This window comes from Stigmatopora nigra, chromosome 2 (assembly GCF_051989575.1).
Source record: "Stigmatopora nigra isolate UIUO_SnigA chromosome 2, RoL_Snig_1.1, whole genome shotgun sequence".
Classification (NCBI taxonomy): domain Eukaryota; kingdom Metazoa; phylum Chordata; class Actinopteri; order Syngnathiformes; family Syngnathidae; genus Stigmatopora; species Stigmatopora nigra.
This window is the reverse complement of record NC_135509.1, coordinates 3,131,970-3,150,333: the sequence shown is the minus strand read 5'-3', so window position 1 is coordinate 3,150,333 and position 18,364 is coordinate 3,131,970. Positions and strand designations below refer to the sequence as shown.

Here is an 18,364-nt window from a genome sequence, read left to right as displayed (position 1 = left end):
TTTGGACCGCCATAGCCTATTGTCTTGAATACCATTGCGGATTTGAATTTAAGCAAATGTAAATGTTCTGATTTCCAATGAAAAAAAACGTCGTCTTACATTCAGGTAGCTCAACCATCTGCTACCAAAAGACCTTAATTTCCAGGATCTACAATTTAAAAGTACTTCAATAGCCACAGAAGCCGCCCTGCCCTGATCTTTAGCCAATCTTTATGCCTTTTTTTTTTTGCTTCTTGGAGACAAAACATGCTTTCCTTTCCCAACAGCTGTAAATCAGCATTTCTCCTTCTCAGATCTTTACCGACATACTTGGACTTTTCCATTGTTCTCTGTACTGCAGAATCTGTCAAACAACTGCTTTTTTTTGTAAAAATGTGCAGCTGTTGTCAATCACAGTGAAAAATGGGAACTACATAAGACTTGTCGAGGTCACACATTTTACGGTTTACCGAATTTTGTCCTGTCGGTGTCGACAAAAACTTCATTTGGAACTCTAGTCAGAACACAGAGTAATTCTATCAAAAACATGACAGGCTTATGATTACAAAACAAATCATAAATAAATATCATGTCTAAATACTCACTTTAATACCAGTACCCCCCAAAAAATAGGCCCAAAACACAATGATCTTTTCATGTCACCTACTAACCTACATATGTATATGTTGTAAGTATAGCACCCCCCCACGCCCACACATAACAACCGCGCTAATCAGGCACAACCGAAAATCTTTACATGACAACAGACTCGCCCGCGGAGGCCTCGGATAGCCCGTGTTTTGAGAAAAAAGAGGGTGAAAGGAGGGGAAAAATGGCACCAACACAAGAGGGGACGATAGTGATGAGAGATCAGGTGAGGGGGCGGAGCCACGGATACTATTGTGTCCAGGAACAGGCCGCATTCCAAGGTTAAATCCTTGGTCAAGTTTGTGCATAGAAGAGATTCAGACCATCCTGCGCTACAAATCAACATCGCCCCCTAAAGATCTAAGTCTCTCATTACTTTAGATGATATTTGTATATTGAGGAATAGCATTTGTAGGGTCATTTTTTGTTTGAAATTCGTCAAAAATTCCAAATATCTTTCTGCATGTCATTGGATTTTTTTTTTTTGTGTGGTATTTGAAAAAAAATGCGCAAAAATGTACCTCAGGTTAAGGAAACATTTTTAATTTAGAAAGGATTTTAAAAAGAAAAAGTACTTAAGAAAACTATACATAACTGTAAAAATGGATTTTTGATAAACATAAAAAAGCCACTTTTGAGTGCAAAAGTCTTTATTTCTTAAAAGCTTTTTTTATTTGAACATTAAAAAAAACAGTTGGATACATTTCAACTATAAGAATTCTTTTAACATTAAGTTTATTAGAATTTTTATTCAAAATGTGTGTAAGGTCAAAGTAGAAAACAGTTGACGAATTGTCTTCAGTCTGCATTTGTTCATTAATAACAGTTATGACAGTACATTTTATAATTATATACAAGTGCGTTTACAATGTATTCATACAATTACAATTTGATATGTAAACACAAATAAAGACCATCTTTGGTGGCATTTTGTAAAAAAGAACTTTTGACTAATTTGGCTTGATCTTTTCCAGCATTTTTTTCACCCTTTTTGTGGAAAATAGATGACTATCCTAAATTAATACAAAAGATACATTGGCATCAATATTTTTTTTTCTTATGCAACATTCAATTACTTTCTTAACATTCATTCCACCATAAAAATGTGCACTATGTTTGTTTACATTTTTTAAAAGTAATGCAAAAAAGCTAAGAAGTGCATATTCTTGTAAACATAGCTCTCTCATATCAAAGTGTCTCTGTGTCCATTAATGGCTTGGTAAGTCACAAGGAAGCAAGATTTAAAACTATGTTTGTTTTTTTGTGTCTTCTGCAGAACTGATGCTGTGTTCTAGACTGTCTTCCGTGGAACCGTATGATTGATAATTTGGCCCAACTTTGGGAGTTCCTGCCGATGATTTAGGATTAAGAACTCTGGGAAGGTAAACCTGCAATAAAATAGATAATAAAAGATACTCAGAAATAGGAATTAAGACATTTTTACTGTGTCTGTATGCACATATTTACTTACCATGGTGTTCTCATCTCCAGCAATAGTTATGTCTTCATCTTCTTCCTTCACCTACAAAGAACAAAAAAAAAGATGTCAGCAGTTTACAGACAAAATGGGTAAGTATACAAATAAAGTGTCTAACTCACCACGTAATTATGAGGACTGAGGTATTGAAAATGGCCGAAACAAGTGTAGCTGAGGCAGATGAATACCGTGATGACAAGGACGATAAGTGTAAATAAAGATGTGGGTGTCCGGAAGCCTGCAATAACAATTTTTTGTTAGATATAGTTGTAATAATTAAATAATGCTATTCCAAAATACCTGTTCTGAGGACGGAAAAGAAATAGAGCCATATTAGGCAGATGATTGGCGCGGCTAAAGCTTGATTGACAGCTTTCAGGTGGACTTGACGGGTGAGGCGTGTCGGCAAGTAGGCGAAATATAAATTGTGCTTGTCCACTAAGTGCTTCAGGGTCATGTAGAGGAGACCTAGTGGGAATAACATAGCCATGAGAACAATTCTAGATAGTACAGCTCATATTTACTCATTTTTTCAATGAGAAAAGTAGTCTGACGTGTCATAAAGTAGAAAATATTTCAGTTTTTCATACAAATATATAGTGTAGTCACTTTATTACTACTAGTGGAGCATAAAAACCTTCTAAAATCAGGACAAAGTATCCCATATTTGTATGTATCTGTATTATAGTACTCACCAAAAGGTACAATAATGGGACAAATGACACTGTATGCCATAATAACAGTAAAGACACACAGGATCCAACCATACATGGCGCCGTATTCAAACTCATAGGCTTGATTCTGGTAATAGAAAAACAAATCATCTCATGTGAAAAAAAGCAGATGAGTTAACTTAGACAACAATATTTCTAAATGACATATTACAAGGGAATAGTTTATAGTGACTAAAGGGCAAAATGAGTCAGTTTGTGGTCAGGGGAAAAAATGACACATTTTTATGACTATTCTTATGAATCATCAAAAATTGTCTTTATCCTTTAAGTTGCTGTCGAATGATATTTAACAGACCTGTTTGACGTATTTCCTTTCAGCGGCCGAGCGTGCAAACGCCAGGCGAATGGTGTAAAGCAACAAACCGGGAAGCCGCAACAAATCCATGGCCGAGCCCACCAAAGCGGCTGCGATCACGTAATTGACGAAAAAGGCCCCTTGATCAGGTAGGAAGACGCATCTATTACACAAAAACTTATTAGTCAAATGTGATGTAAAAGGTATTATATTGCGTTTTATCTAAAAGTACCAAATATATAACTATTATATATCAAATAGGGTAGTATTATATGTTAAAAAAGGATAAAATAGGTACAAAACTACTATTAAAAGGCCCCAAAAATAGGATTTGTATCATTTTTATGTCAACAATGAATGATAGTTTGATAATAAATTAGTCAACTAATTGCAGTAGCCCTAATACTACATTGTAGTACTTTCAAAGCCGGAAAACGTTAAATCTGAAAGGGACTTACTCAAACCTCGTCTTCCCATCGATGAGGAATTCTTTGTCAAACAGCCAGCGGAAAAACAAGGCCAGACTAAATGACAAACAAAAAAACATTTGTTCCATGATTAACCAACCATTTGTCATCTTGAATACCAAAGACGTCGAATCTGTTTCAATTGGTGATAGGGTTCAAATGATTGACGGATTTGTTAACCTGGTGAGTCCTAGTGAAGGTAGGATGAGCACCATGAAGAGTAGGAAGAAGTAAAGCTTGTGCATCATACTCAGCTGTTCGCTGGATCTGAAAGCCAAGATTTAAACAATTAAATCCAGTGCCAACATGGGAAATCCCTTTCTGGTATACCTGCTCCAGTGTGCCTCTCCCAGTGTGGAATAGTAGACGATGGTAGGCAACAGTGCGGAGAAACACCACAGTAGGAACGTTGGGAAGAACTGACTGATGATTGGGTTCTAATGTAGAAGGGAAATGAGTAGAAATTCATATTTGTGGTCAGGCAGGGTCTTCCAAGTCTGGAGATCGTACATTCAGGTAGTAAATGGGCTTGGTGACGTTGAACTTGTCTATGGTGTTGATGATGATGGTGGGTGTTGTCAGAAACGTGAGCAGGAAGAAAAGTAGGAAATTGAGCATGATGTAGCGCATAAACCAGGAGAAGCCTTGGACTGATAGGTGGTCCCTAGATAAGAGGAAATAAGGGAGTTAGTTGACTGAATATTGTAAAGTGAGGGGTCAATGTTAAAGGCTTACCAGTAGAGGTTTTTGGGATGAGGCGCAAAGCTGACTTTCCATTTTCTGACTTTGAGGCTTGCACTGTCGCTGGATGGCTGAGGTTCTCGGGCGCAACAGCAACTTCTGCTTCCGCATTCCAGCGCGTTGAAGTCTTTTAAAATGCTGATAAATGAGTGGTATTAGAGACAGGAATATTTGTGAAGTGAATTTTGGACTTGGGTCCTAAAACACTGTCTTTGACAGCTAGTGTAGGGCTAAGATTCTAGAAAGATAAATCAACACTCACTACTTAGCCATGGCCTCTGTCTGCAAGGTGACAAAGGCAAGACCCAGGGGGCGCTCTGGTACTACTTCCACCTGCTGCCGGATCTCCTCGAGTAAATCTTTTTCTTTGGTGCTGTAGTACTCTATTGCGTCCACCTGAGGGAGGACAAACATCGTGTTTAATTTTGCAGTCGAATGTAGTGTACTGTCGTAACAAATATATTTAGTTATTTTATTTTTTAACCTTTTTCAACCTCTCACCTTATCACAGTTGGCACAGCAAAAAAGATAACTACACATACGGGGATGTATTTTTTCTCGTTGACCCATCTTCTCCAAGATACGCTCGTAGTAACGTAGATTTTTCCCAGCTCGGACCCTAAAAGGTTAAAAACATCTTGGCATAAACTGTTGGCTTTTGAAATGCTTGAAAAAATGTCAATGTTACATTTTTTATGAGCATTCTGCTCACAATTTGCTGGCCAATCACTGATTAGTTTGATATTTTAATCCAAGTCATTTTATAGTAAAATAACATGAGTTTTTTTACCTTTCCTTATCGAGGTGCATGAGCTTGGCAACATCGTAGGCAATGTTGACTGCACAAACTTGGCAGGTAGGGTAAGCCTCTCTGTAGTAAAAAATAAATGTTAAATAAGTAACAGTGAGAAACGCAAAAACTTAACAATAGCTTACTCACATAAAATGAGTTTTTATATCCTCTTCTGTCGCTGTTTTCGGGACAGATGTCACAAACAAGGTGTTTCTGGCCTGCAAAAATGCCAGATTACCTATTGTGTCAAAAGTAGGATTGAATAGAAGGGAATGAAACTTACTATGTCTTGACCCATGCCTTTTATTTGCGATGTATGACGTCGCAGTAGAACAACAGTGAGGCCAAGGTAGAGGACGGCAAATACTGTGTGAAGCCACAACCAGTTGTTTCTAGTACAAAAAACGAAACTTAATCCATAGCCCTGTACATTTTTGTAACTTAAATATCAGTGTATCTAGTATTGAATCATGTGGAACACCAAGTATCAGTTCTTATGTATTTAAACATAGCCCGTACATTTTTGTAACTGCAATTAGTGTAGTTGTAATTGCACTCTACTTTGCTACCATGTTTTTGTGTATTACCCCTTTTGAAGATTCCCAATAGTCGTTCTTCCAAAACTCCTTGGATCATTGCCTGAAAGACAGAATTGAACTATTTTTTTGTTCCTCCTCCTCTTGCAAAAAGTGTCATTAGCTGTTGTACTGTTTGCTTTCATGAAGTTCCCCTTTAAATGTACTTTAGTCTTGTGTAAAAAAAGGAGAAGCAATTTTAAAATGGGCTAACTGGACTTTTACAACATGGAAAGTTATTGGTAGAGATTTTTTTTGTTTTGTTTAGAGTGAACAGGCTACTTAATATTTGAAGTAACTCACCTAGTAGGTCACCTGTCAAGTTGACAGGCATTATGATAGCAAGGGAGGTGACTGTAATAACCAGTAATAGGATGACTAGATGACGTTGGAAGGATAAGTAGTGAACGGCATCACTGCCACATCTGGCCTTTATCTTTTTGTCGCTAAAATAGAAAAAATAGACATTGAATTTTTGGGACTTGAGCATAAGGTAGACATTGACAATTCATACTTACTCCATTCTAAGGATGAAAGGCAGCCATGAACAGCAGCCCTATAGAAAGATGCGTGGAATAGATGTTTTATGTGACAAAGTACTTCACAATATCATAATTTATACTTTTATACAAACCATTTCATACTCCAGGTCCTCCACTGTGGACACACAAGATGACATATGTCTATAACGATGGTGTCCCGACTCGGTGACCCTAAAACATAGAAAGAAGGTCTTTAAGTGCCCTTTTTCCCTCTCATAATATTTATATTATTAGCTACCACAACATAGTGAAAAATCCAACTATAACTCTAGCATGTCTAATCCACCACTAACCCTTCGTTGTCTGCAACCAGCGCCAGACGTCCATAATCCCAGAATTTCCTCCGTATGATTGAGAACACGATCAGCAAAACCTGAAAGACACATTTGTAAAAGATCAGTCCAAAATAAGAAATGTTAAACTTAATTGTCAGGATCCAATTTGTACCAAAAAGAAGCTAAAGTTGAGTAGCAAGACGACAGGGACTCCTCCAAACTGGCCTCCTTTTAGGACTGTATTTTGCGTGCTATTGAAACAGGCGGCGTTGTCAAGACCACTAGAACCAACGGTACCATTTGGGCTTAACAGGGACCACTGCTCCCACCACCAGGACGACATTACTGCAAAAATAGAAATAGAATACATTGAAAGTTTTTGTTTTCATACTAAAAATTAGTCATTGCTTAGGCATAACATTAAATTACAATTTTAATGTTTATATAGTATATATATATTTTTTCTCCATAAAACAATGCCTTGATTTAATAATTTCAAGGACAACAATAACAATTGTGGACATCTATCCAAAAGTAGACACTTAAGACCCATTAAAACCATAAATTAGGAATATATATGAATGTATACATTATTCATGTGTTAATAAAACTAACTTAAAATGCATAGATCACAAATACACACTGATTACAGCCTCAAATAACACTTAAATTATGATATTTAACTCTCTGCATGCCATTGATGGAGAGAGGCGTTCAATTCATCTAAAACAATAGGAATCCTCATGTTTCAGTGCCATTGACGACTCTAGACGTCCAAATTCATTGACTGGACAGAACTTTTGTCACCCCCTTGCTGCAATTGTACGCCCCCCAGATTTTTCCCATCTTAACTCCGACCACGGGGTTTTGTTTTGGTCATGCAGGCATAATTTGATGCGCCCAAATTAAACCCACACGCGAGTCACGCGTTTCCAACTGCCATTCCTATTCATTTTGAGCGCACTATATAACACATTTATTTATAACAGACGGATTCCGCCATGTTTACATGTAACATTTTAGCTTGTTTAACACAAAAAGAAATCTCATTGAGTAAAGTTACAAAGACTACGAGTTAATCGCGATGCTAAAAGAAGCGAAAAATCGGCGATCGGTTAGAAAAGTAAAACTTTGCAGAACTTTTGCTACCTTTCGGGCGAGACGTCAGCCTTCAAGATCCGCCATCCAAACACGATCAGCAGGTTAGAAATCGAGACGCCCCACGAGTTTAGCGTGCTTACGTGGCAGGGAAAACGCAGCTTGATTTGTCTTTTGTGTAGTTTGCGCCAAAGTAAACTTGTTTAAGCAGTGAAACGGGAGTGGAAAGTGCAGTCACCGCTCCGTGCTCTGCACATGCGCGAATACTCTGCTGTCAGAGCAGGGTGGTCATGTGATTTCAGGAAGCCAAAACCATCAAAAGTAGTATATCTACTATTTAATCTTTATAGTTTTGTTCGAGGGTCGTTACAATTGTGCAAAGCTAAACATGACGTTCATTGTAAAATAAAGATTTTGTAGATTATGGATTGTGCAATGTTGTTTACTAGTTTTTCCCATTGACTTCAATGGGAATAATGATGAGTTTTTGGAATATCTTTATTTCTGTATTGTATTTGCGAGGAAATATCTTACAAAATTAGGGATTTGACTTGAAATGTATGCTTATAAAGCCTCTTGCAAAATTGGGATGAAAGGTTGTTTATGATATAGCGGTTAGGATTTTTTATGTCAATACACATAGTAGTGACTATCACTTAAGTGGATTTTTGTATTATTATTATTGTTTTTTTCAGAATTTTCCTCAACATAAAGATACCTTTAAAGCCTTCATTTTATTTTATTCCTACATCCCAATGCCCTCAGTTCTACATGACGGTTATTTGGCAAAAAAAAACGTGTTGTAATTTGCTTGAAGCAAAGCATAGCAAAGCAATGTCACAGGCTCCGATCTGATGGTCAAATAAATGAAGCCAATGCAATTAGTCATTCAATTTACTGTGACATTTTTTTTTTGCTGTTCTGCAGCAGCCCCCCTTTTTTGTTTCCCACGATGCCACCATGTTTACAGGCTTCCAGCTGGACTGTTCATTTCTACCCGCTGTGTGTTTGTGTCTTTCCCCATCCCGTGTCAATGTGTACTCCCGCTGATGTTCATGATGCGAGTGTTCATGCCTCGCCGTGGGACACGTTGATTAGCGCGCCCCACGGCTCAGCTCCCAGCTGTCCTCCCAAGCCGGCCGCTGATTGAAACCAATCAGGCTATCGATGGCCCCATTGCGGTGACCCCTCACCCGGCGTGCCCCGGGCCTAATCACCTGCTGATTGGCCCACGCGGGTACCCCCTCCCTTTGTCGCCATCCCTTCCCTCCCTTTGGCGCGGAAGGTTAATTTGACCGGCGGATGAAACCTCCAGGAGGGAATAGAAACGTGTGCCGGGTGATATTGCATGGATATAGACCGCCTGTCAATCATGGCCACTTAGGGGTACAGGCTGGGAAAATGCTGGCAGTCAGGAAGCACAAAATGGAGAACGCCTTGATAGTAAAAAGATTGATTGGAAATGTATTCACTTAGCTCGTCGCCGCCCATTGACGAGGATCCGCGTCAACATTGTGTTATTTTGAGGACAGGCTTTTGTGGTCTACACTACTTGCTTTGTCAATATTTTGACTCCAACTTGCCTTTTTTCTGTGTTTGGCCACACAGTTTGTTGCAAGTTCCTCTGCCTCCCAAGTTCCCTTTGGGTAGAATAATGTTGCCAGATTAGCATAGCATTAGCATGCGATTTCCATGTCATTATAGCCGTATACAGGATACAGTTGTAAGAGGGTGTGTAGGCTCTCTTTACGCATGAGAGAACTTTGGATCAGATCAATTGTTTCCGTTCATCTAGGCTATTATGAAAACGTTTTATCTTTGGATGCCAAACGTGTAAATACATAGTCATTTTTGATAATCTCACATTTTTAATCTCCTTCTTCGGCGTCTGTTTGAGAGAAATGTATTGTAGAGACTGGTGTTTCTGGATAGTTTGTTGTTGTTCTTCTTGTAGACACTAACTTGGGAATCCTATTTTTCTGCCATTTGTAAACCAATCATCTTGATATTTTCTATTTATGTAGCATAGACACTATTTATAATTGTAGCAGTATTTTAATAGTTTGTATCAGGGTTGATTCATTTATTATTGACTTATAGAATATAGATTTTGTCTGTAAAGTATAGCCTTCTGGACAATAGTAACAATTCAAATATTTACTCTAACTTGTTTACTTTTAATTTTTTTCAGTGCAATTTAAAAAATAAATACTTTATGTAGTGTTATATATAGTATACCGTCTTACTGATTTCCAGATTCCTTTTACTTGTATTTCCCAATTTTTCTGACCTATATAACTGAACTCATCCCATTCATTTAAACCCATTTTCTCCCAACACCGGCCATTTTGGAGAGATGGGTCATGACGTTGTGCAGCTGCTAGAAAGAGCCCATTTCGGCAGGGCGGCCTGTTTCGGGTCACGCCCTTGTTTGCGAGCACCAGCCAGAGCTGATGGCTTTAAAATGGCGTCCAGATGGCGACAGAGGCTCTATTGCAGAAAGCCTTCAAAGTCGCACATCTCCTCTCCACATCAGCTGGCAGTAAAAGATCACGTTTGACGGCTCTTACCGTCAATGGCAGCCAATTATTCAAAACACGCCCGTGGCGTTGCCGTTGGCCGCTGGCCCATCTCCGGTCGTTGCCAGAGGAGAGAACGAAAGCAAACAGGAACACGAGAGAGAGAGAGAGAGAGAGGCTAAAAACAAGGGCGAGGGGTAGACGCTGTGTAATTAGGAGCAGGTTTTTTAGCAGCCCCCCTGCTTCTCTTTAATTAAAAGCTGAAAGAGAGAAAGTGGGAACAGGGAAAGAGGAGAGAGGAGAGCGGAAAAAAGGTTGAGGCTTTTTATTTTACCCGCGTAGAGTTAATTCAGGCCTTGCCCAGGGGCAGATGCGCAGTTAGCACCATGGAGAGCGCCCCAATCGCTGAGAGATGTTCCCACTTGGCTATGGAAAAACAAAATTTATTTATTTAAAAGTGGTGCAAGAGCCAATTAGGAATAGTCCAGTTTGATTTTAGAGTATTTCAACATACCTACTAATCAATGTGGTGTTGTGGCTGTCAATTTTTTTTGGGTTGAATTTGATTCGTTTTTTTTTTTTTTTGGAGCATCCCTCTAAAAGGTCAATGTTTTCAAGCAGTTTTTTAGAGTCCAATACTTTTATTAGAGGTAAACTGTAAGTATACTTAGCTAAATAAATGACATGTAGTAGGAAATACATAATATATTTCATTTTGCAGCTCTTGCTAGTTTCATGTGTATATGTAGTAGTAAATGCAGTAGCAATATAAGTAAAACTAAGTATTATTATTATTATTATTATTACTTCTTATTGGTAAGCATTTTTAATGTCACTTCAAAATAGAAAAGCTGTGATTTGTATTTTTTACCATGGCTCTGCCTAACAAAGTACCCTCAAAAATAGCATTAGGATACAATGTATAGTCAGTCATTCATTTTTTTTCCACACTGTAAAAGGTGGCTGCAAAATAACAAAAACAATTCCTCACTGTCATATAGTCTTTTAGTTTCGATGAGTCACTTTTGTGTTCTGATAATAACGCGGATGATGAATATGAGGCGAGGAGATGTTGACTCCATTGACAAAGAGAGACGTTTTGATTGTTTGTCGGCGAGGTGTGGTGAATCAGCGATATCGGCCGCCATTATGGCGGGGATGGACATTTCTGTGTCTTCAATAATGTCTTTCCTTGGATCCATATTGCTGAGCTGGTGCTTTCTCTTCCTCCATCACAAACTCTCCTTATTCTTTCTCTCTTTCTCTCCATCGAGGCGGCTTCAGCCACTTGATGGCAGCATCACTAGACGTGACCGTTCGCCAGCTTGATTGATTCTCAGAATAATGATGACTTGACAGCAAATTATCGCAGCCATAATTTAGGAGAGCGTTTTGTGGAAGTCATTAGTCTTCTTACTTGATGAATGAACGTCCGTCCTCTGTAATGCTACTTTTTTTTGTATCAGGATTGCGTATATAAGGAATAAAGATTTATGAGTCGCTCGTGTTTTGGAATGGTCAATCGTTATATTGCTTTTGTTTGGAATGTGCGGGTTAAGTAAATAGCGTGACATCATAGCGTACTTAACGTTAAGATAGAGGACAGCAGTCCACCATTTTTGCATTTTTAGGTCATTCTCTTGTACTTCACAATATCTAATCAAATTAAAGTAGAACCTTTGCTAATCTGCTACCTTATTTTGAGTAATATTCCATAGTTCCTGACTGGTCAGGGGTAATAATAATGAGTAATAATTCATTTTTAGAGCAATTTACATTGTCTATACCACTCATTTCGTATTTTTTTTTAACTTTGCACATATATATATATTTATGTATGTATATATATATATATATATATATATATATATATATATATGTATGTATGTGTATATATATATATATATATATATATATATATATATATATATATATATATATATATATATATATATATATATATATATATATATATATATATATATATATATATATATATATATATATATATATATATATATATATATATATATATATATATATATATATATATATATATATATGTATATATATACCTATATATGTGTATATGTATATACATATGTATATATGTATATATGTGTGTATAAGTATATATTGTAAGTGTATTAGAATTTTTTTTATGGGGGGGGGGTAGTGGAATTTTAGTTCTTGTTAGTGGGGAAATTATTAGGACACCCATCAAACTCAACTATTGTAAATTTACAGGCAGAATCAGGCTTGGTAAATATTCAGCTATGATCATCACTAGCACCACTTTGCTGCTATTTATTTTCCCTGATTTCACATGTCATCTATGCTCAGGGTCTTCCAGTCTAAAAAGAGGTGACGTTCAGCCAGGTTAGTGGGGATAGGGGGGCTGCATTACAGAATAACAGCTTGGCAGTTGAGTAGTGTTTTGGGGGGTGGTGTTCAGCTGCCAAAAGCAGCCACTTGGGGGAGAGTGAGGAGCAAGGAGATAAGAAGACAGCCAGAGAGCGACAGTTTGCAGCCAGCTAGCAGAAAGACACTGATACCTTTCACCCCCCCTAGCCCGGGCCCCCCCATTCCTTCTCCTCTCTACCCCTTCCTCCCTCCACTCCCACTCATCTTTCCTCCTCCTTTGTGCCGTGTCTCGACGGAGCCGCCTTTGAGTGGCAGGCCGTCACACATCACCTAACAGCAGCTCTCCATGTGTGTGTGTGTATGTGAATGTGTGTGTGTGTTGTATAGTTGGGCAGATCAGGGGGACGAGTCCAAGCGGGTTTATTGAGGCAGCGCTAGTGTCGCACACAAAGTGGAGAAACAACAACAAAAGCAAGAGGACACACGCACTCACGTCTCACGTACACTCACGCAGAGAAAGAAAGGAGAATTAGAGCAAAGCAAAGCAAACCTGCCAGCGTGAAAGCGCCTTACTGCCTGCCAGCAGAAGATGTGACTGGATTCTTAAGCAGCGAGCCCTACCACGTACACACACATACACACACGCGTATATATATATATCTCCAGGTTCAGGTGAAGGCTGGCGTCGAGGTAGCCGTCCGTCGTCGGGCTGCCGTGTGATTTCCCAGGGCGTCGCGTGACTCCTTTGATCGCGTTTATTGACCTTTTAGGTGAAATCTCGGGACGTGTTGGCCCGAGTACGTGCGTTTGCCTTGGTGCGTCACTACTCGGGCCACAGAGGGAGCGACTAATACGGGAATTAGATGCCGAGGTGCGGGCGGCCCAGTATGCGCGGGTCCTTAAAATTTGATTAAATTGATGTTTTCGGCGGGAGGAATGGGTAGAATGAGTCTGGCAACTCTAGGGAATTTGCTCCTCTCTTCTCGAGAGTCTACTTGGCTGTTCTCGGGTCGATTGCATATGCAGAAGTCTAAATCAAATGTTTAAATATGAAGCTCACTAGTATTAGCGTCACCTCTTAATATATATGTGATGTAAAAAGGCTATCGCTAGCTTCGTAGCCAAGACAGTTGTGTTTGATTACAGGAGCATTTTTGCCTCAAACTCAAGTGTGTAACCACTTTGCGGCCATCTGTTGACTGAGCCAATCGCGAGGAAGAGGTTGGGGGGGCCGCAGACGTGACCAGGAAGCAACTGTCTGCCGCAAAGCGCTTCTTGTCAGTCATCTTGTCAGAAATATGCTTTTGTTTCCTCACGAAAGAACAAAGAAAGGAAAGAAAGTCCCAGAAATATTTGTTGGAGAGAAACCGTGTTCTTGCTCATCCGCGAACCAATACGTCATAATGTGGCTGAATGAGGATTAACTAGGAAGAGACTATTTACTTAAATATTATGGTAGAATGCATACGATTCTTATGGATAGGTTCATTTTCCAAGTTTTATCAGGAATACACTTATATTTTCCTCGTTAAAAAAGAAGCTAAAAGCTTTTTTGATGGGAAACGCAAGGGTGACGATAAGAGCCATCAACCAATCAGCAACTGTACATATTTTTCCTGGAACATTTCTCCCCTAAAAAAACTTCTCAATTAGATCTTCCCTACATTTAATGTGTGTAATATATTCAAAGCAGAAATATGCAAGAATCATGTTAGGCTCAAATTTCCAATGTGAGTTATTCATTTGAAAGCTCCCCAAAAATGACTTCTTAATATCCCGGCTCAAACCAGTTTCCTTATAATTATAATAATAATATGAATCTCAAAGATTAAACCTGCCTTAATATGCCCACTTTGTTCAGATTTAAGCGTGGTATGTATTTTTTTCCCCCGAACAACCTTGTAAATTGTCATCTGTTTCCCTCAATTGCTTTGCTGTTCCCTTTAAGGGAAGTCATTATCCTTGTTATGTGTACACAATTCAGATGTAAAGGCTAATTAAGATGCATGCCTACATTTGTGTGAACCCTCTCCCACCTTGGCGCGGCGTACGATATCTCTTTGCAGCTTTAATTATGTCTTAAAGTGCGTAATTAGGGGGCCAACATAATTGGCGGTTTGTACGCTGACACAAATCAGGTTTGACACCACGCGAGAGAGACTAGTTAGCTGCCCCATGACAGACGCACGCGCACAACCACCGCCATTGACATTTGACGCCCCGTGATTATTTTCAATATTTATTTGCAATAACAGATGTTTCGTTTGGATTTTTTTTTTTGAGGGGGCGTTGAAAGTAATTCTCACCTCGCTGACACGTTGGCCTTGTTTTGCTCATAAACAGGAGGATATTTTTCAAAACAGGAATTTACTCGCCAATACTAGTGTGAAAACTAAATTAAACACAAATTACTAAGAAGAAAAGTTCCCGAATTTAATCACAACAGACTGTGAATCTGAAAACCTAAATATTTTCCTATTTATGATTTTATATATATTTTTATATATATTTATATTAATATATATATATATATATATATATATATATATATATATATATATATATATATATATATATATATATATATATATATATATATATATATATATGATTATATATATATACATATACCCATATACACATATACACATATATACATATATTCTTATATACCCATATACACGTATACACATATACACATATCCATATATCCATATACCCATATACCCATATACACATATACACATATACCCATCTACCCATATACCCATATACACATACACATATACACATATACACATATACACATATACACATATACACATATACACATATACACATATACACATATACACATATATCCATATATCCATATGCCCATATACACATATACACATATACACATATACCCATATACCCATATACCCATATACCCATATACACATATACACATATACACATATACACATATACACATATACACATATACACTAATACACATATCCACATATGCACATATACACATATACACATGTATATATATTTATATATAACCCCCCCAAATTTCAGTTTAGATCCCAGAGGGTGTCATATCTCATTTTGACAGTGTGAGCTCACGTATTTTATGGCACACACACACACACACTTTGACTTACACGCACGCACAAACACAGAGGATATGAAAGCGAGAGATTGACGCGGTCCTCTGGCGTCCGCTGAAGGGCTGTGTGTTCCCAACGAATGACACGTGTTGCTGAGGAGGAAATGATCTGCTTGGCCCCCGCGTAAGATCCTCCCTGGCATCAAGAGAGCCTCGCTCAGCTCTTTTTCCCCCCAAACTCCCCCACCTCCTTCTCTCTCTTCACCATCAAACACAAACGCACCCTCCTTCATCTTCTCAGCTCCAGCACATCCATCCCTCGTCTGTCAGAGCGGGGAGTGCAGCCAATCCATCACGGATTCAGGCGTTGGGTTCGTGTGAACGACCAAACGCGCCCGTCGTATGTTTGTGTATCAAAGTGCAGGAGCAGACTAAATACGAACAGGTTTTTTTGGCACCATCGTTGTGCTGCTGTGCTTTTGATGTAATATCACATTAGAAAAAATGGTCGTACGTAGCCAATCGCGTCGAGACACTTACCTAATCCAAGCGTTAGTCTGCTAGAAGTCCCCCGCGGAGTCATTACGACGTGGTGGTGGCGAGAAGCCAGCCTCGCTAGTCTTGTTTTATTTACATAAAGCCTGCTGATTTGCTCTCCATTCTTTTCAAATGTGAAAATAAACCGCTTTGCATTTACGAGGGCCATTTTGGCACTTGTTACTACCTCAGAAAATACGAGTGTGAAATGGCGATACTGTAAATCTTGGTGGCTCACACCAAGTGCAATTCACCTATTTCAGGATGACTTTATATTGAGTACATTCATATCAGAGTACATTTTCAAAACATTGACTTTTGTTTAATATCTTAAAGGGAAAAATACAAATTAAATGTCCTTACCTATAAATGTGGAGTAAAAACATCAAATAACAACCAGTATGTATTTTCCAAGTTGTAACTTAACAATATATGAACAGCCATGTTATCAATACTTGTACTATTTTAGCCTAGCCAATGAAAACTGCCATTTTTAAACATAAACACCCGCCTATGCATATTTGTTATTGTCTGCCTCTTTGAGGAAATACTTAGATTCATGTTGTCATAGTATTTAATGTCACTAATGGATCTAAAGTACCATTAACAGCATACCTGTAGTTTTTCTCTTGCCGAATTCATTTGTATTTATAATTTATCCATCCTTCTAATGCTAATTTTTTCCATTTAGTTTGTACTTTGATATACAAACGCAGTATCTGTAAACTCCCAGTAGCACTCTCATTAATATGCACGACCACAGAATCAGTGGATGGGAATTCATTCAGGCGCTTGTGAAAAAAAACAACCCACACGATAACCCACACGCTATTCCGGACTCGTTTTCACCTTATTAAACTCCAAAGGGTGTCATTTGATCCAAACATTTTGCGTGATGTCATCAAAAGACGCCACAAGAATCCTAATGACAACAACAAGGGCAAAAGACTACTAATATTAGTCCACGATTGGACATCCATTGACGTCAGTGGTAGAGTGGCACTAAAACAAGATCGTTTACCGTCACCAAGACCACAATCTCGTTATTGATGGCCGGCGTTTTCATAAAAATCAATGGCGCTTGCCTTTTGTCAGGCAGGGTCAACTCTCCAATTCAATTTCCTCTTGGGATGGAGCCACACGGCCAGAGGTGAGGCAGGTCGGTGTGTTTTTGTTGGTGTATGCCTGCCCGTGTAATGTACAGTGCGTCACCTCAGGTCGACTCCTATTGCTGCTCTTTTAGCGCCTAACCTTGAATTTATATATACTGAGTTTGGTATTGTGTTATGATAGGGTCCAGAAAATTGTTCAATGGTTATTGCGGGTGTGTAATGGCTTTTTATTTCATTTATCACCTTGTGTGTTGATTGATGCGTTGATAGTTCTTGACAAATGGTTACTGTAGTATTGGGTATATGTGTGTATTAGGTAGGGTAGGTGGTTTTAAGATCTGATAGTTTTTATTTTGTCTTTTCAATCCTCCCTAGTGATCAATAATTGGATAGATACTAGAATAGTTTGGCAGATTTGGAATACTTTACTTTTGATATACTTTTCAGGCAGGTTTTTATGCATATTTACTATAGAGGCATATATAAGACAACCAGAATTTTAGAGTAAAACTGTATTTGGTTATGTATAAGATACCTCGGACTGACTATGAACTGCAGTAAAAAGTAGTAGCAAAAAATGATGGTATATTTGTAAATAAATATAAATAAGACGTTGAAAAACATCTTAATATTAGGAAAAAATTGATTACTGTAAAACTGTATACTGCATAGTTTTTCTTCCAATGCCAGTTCCAACTTAAATGTATATAATAACAGTAAATAATGTCATGTAAAAACTACTTAGCTGCAAAAAATGCTTGATTCACTTTCAATATAATTAATGGAATTAGTCATATAGAAACCAAATATAGTTAAATAGAAGTATTCTAAGTTAATTAATTCATTTTTATTGTAAGTAATTGAGTCATTTTTGCACAGATTGAACAATAACAAGAAATTTGCCCCAAAATATTCATTACATTCAAACTCTACCATATTTAAAACCACTGATGTAAATAATGTCCTAACTCCATTAAACCTCATATTTTCCGATATTCATTAAGCTCCATTTGACGTCACCAACCCAACATTTTAAAATCTACTTATTTATTTCCCTCGCCCTATTTTTCCGTCCATTTCACCGTTCACAAAACCATGAGTATTCGGT

General features: G+C 38.1%; 1 protein-coding gene and 1 long non-coding RNA gene across 2 annotated transcripts in view; one reads left to right on the top strand and one right to left on the bottom strand.

Annotated features, from left to right (window-relative positions):
* Positions 1-1,259: 1,259 nt before the first annotated feature.
* On the bottom strand, positions 1,260-7,897 carry tmem63a (transmembrane protein 63A). The gene is made up of 23 exons (XM_077710503.1): positions 7,676-7,897; positions 6,699-6,871; positions 6,545-6,624; positions 6,344-6,422; positions 6,228-6,265; positions 6,013-6,155; positions 5,722-5,773; positions 5,418-5,526; positions 5,282-5,352; positions 5,132-5,212; positions 4,843-4,960; positions 4,604-4,737; positions 4,336-4,479; positions 4,111-4,264; positions 3,931-4,037; positions 3,781-3,867; positions 3,592-3,657; positions 3,134-3,296; positions 2,800-2,905; positions 2,405-2,572; positions 2,227-2,342; positions 2,099-2,149; positions 1,260-2,015 (listed from the first exon to the last, which is right to left on the bottom strand). The coding sequence occupies exons 2-23, from the start codon at positions 6,867-6,869 to the stop codon at positions 1,875-1,877; spliced, it is 2,379 nt and encodes a 792-aa protein (XP_077566629.1). The 5' UTR covers positions 6,870-6,871; positions 7,676-7,897; the 3' UTR covers positions 1,260-1,874.
* Positions 2,117-18,364, top strand: part of LOC144185836 (uncharacterized) — a 28,094-nt gene continuing 11,846 nt past the window's right edge. The window contains exons 1-2 of the long non-coding RNA XR_013324812.1: positions 2,117-2,196; positions 3,157-3,282. This is a non-coding gene — a long non-coding RNA (uncharacterized LOC144185836). The remainder of the gene's footprint in view (positions 2,197-3,156; positions 3,283-18,364) is intronic.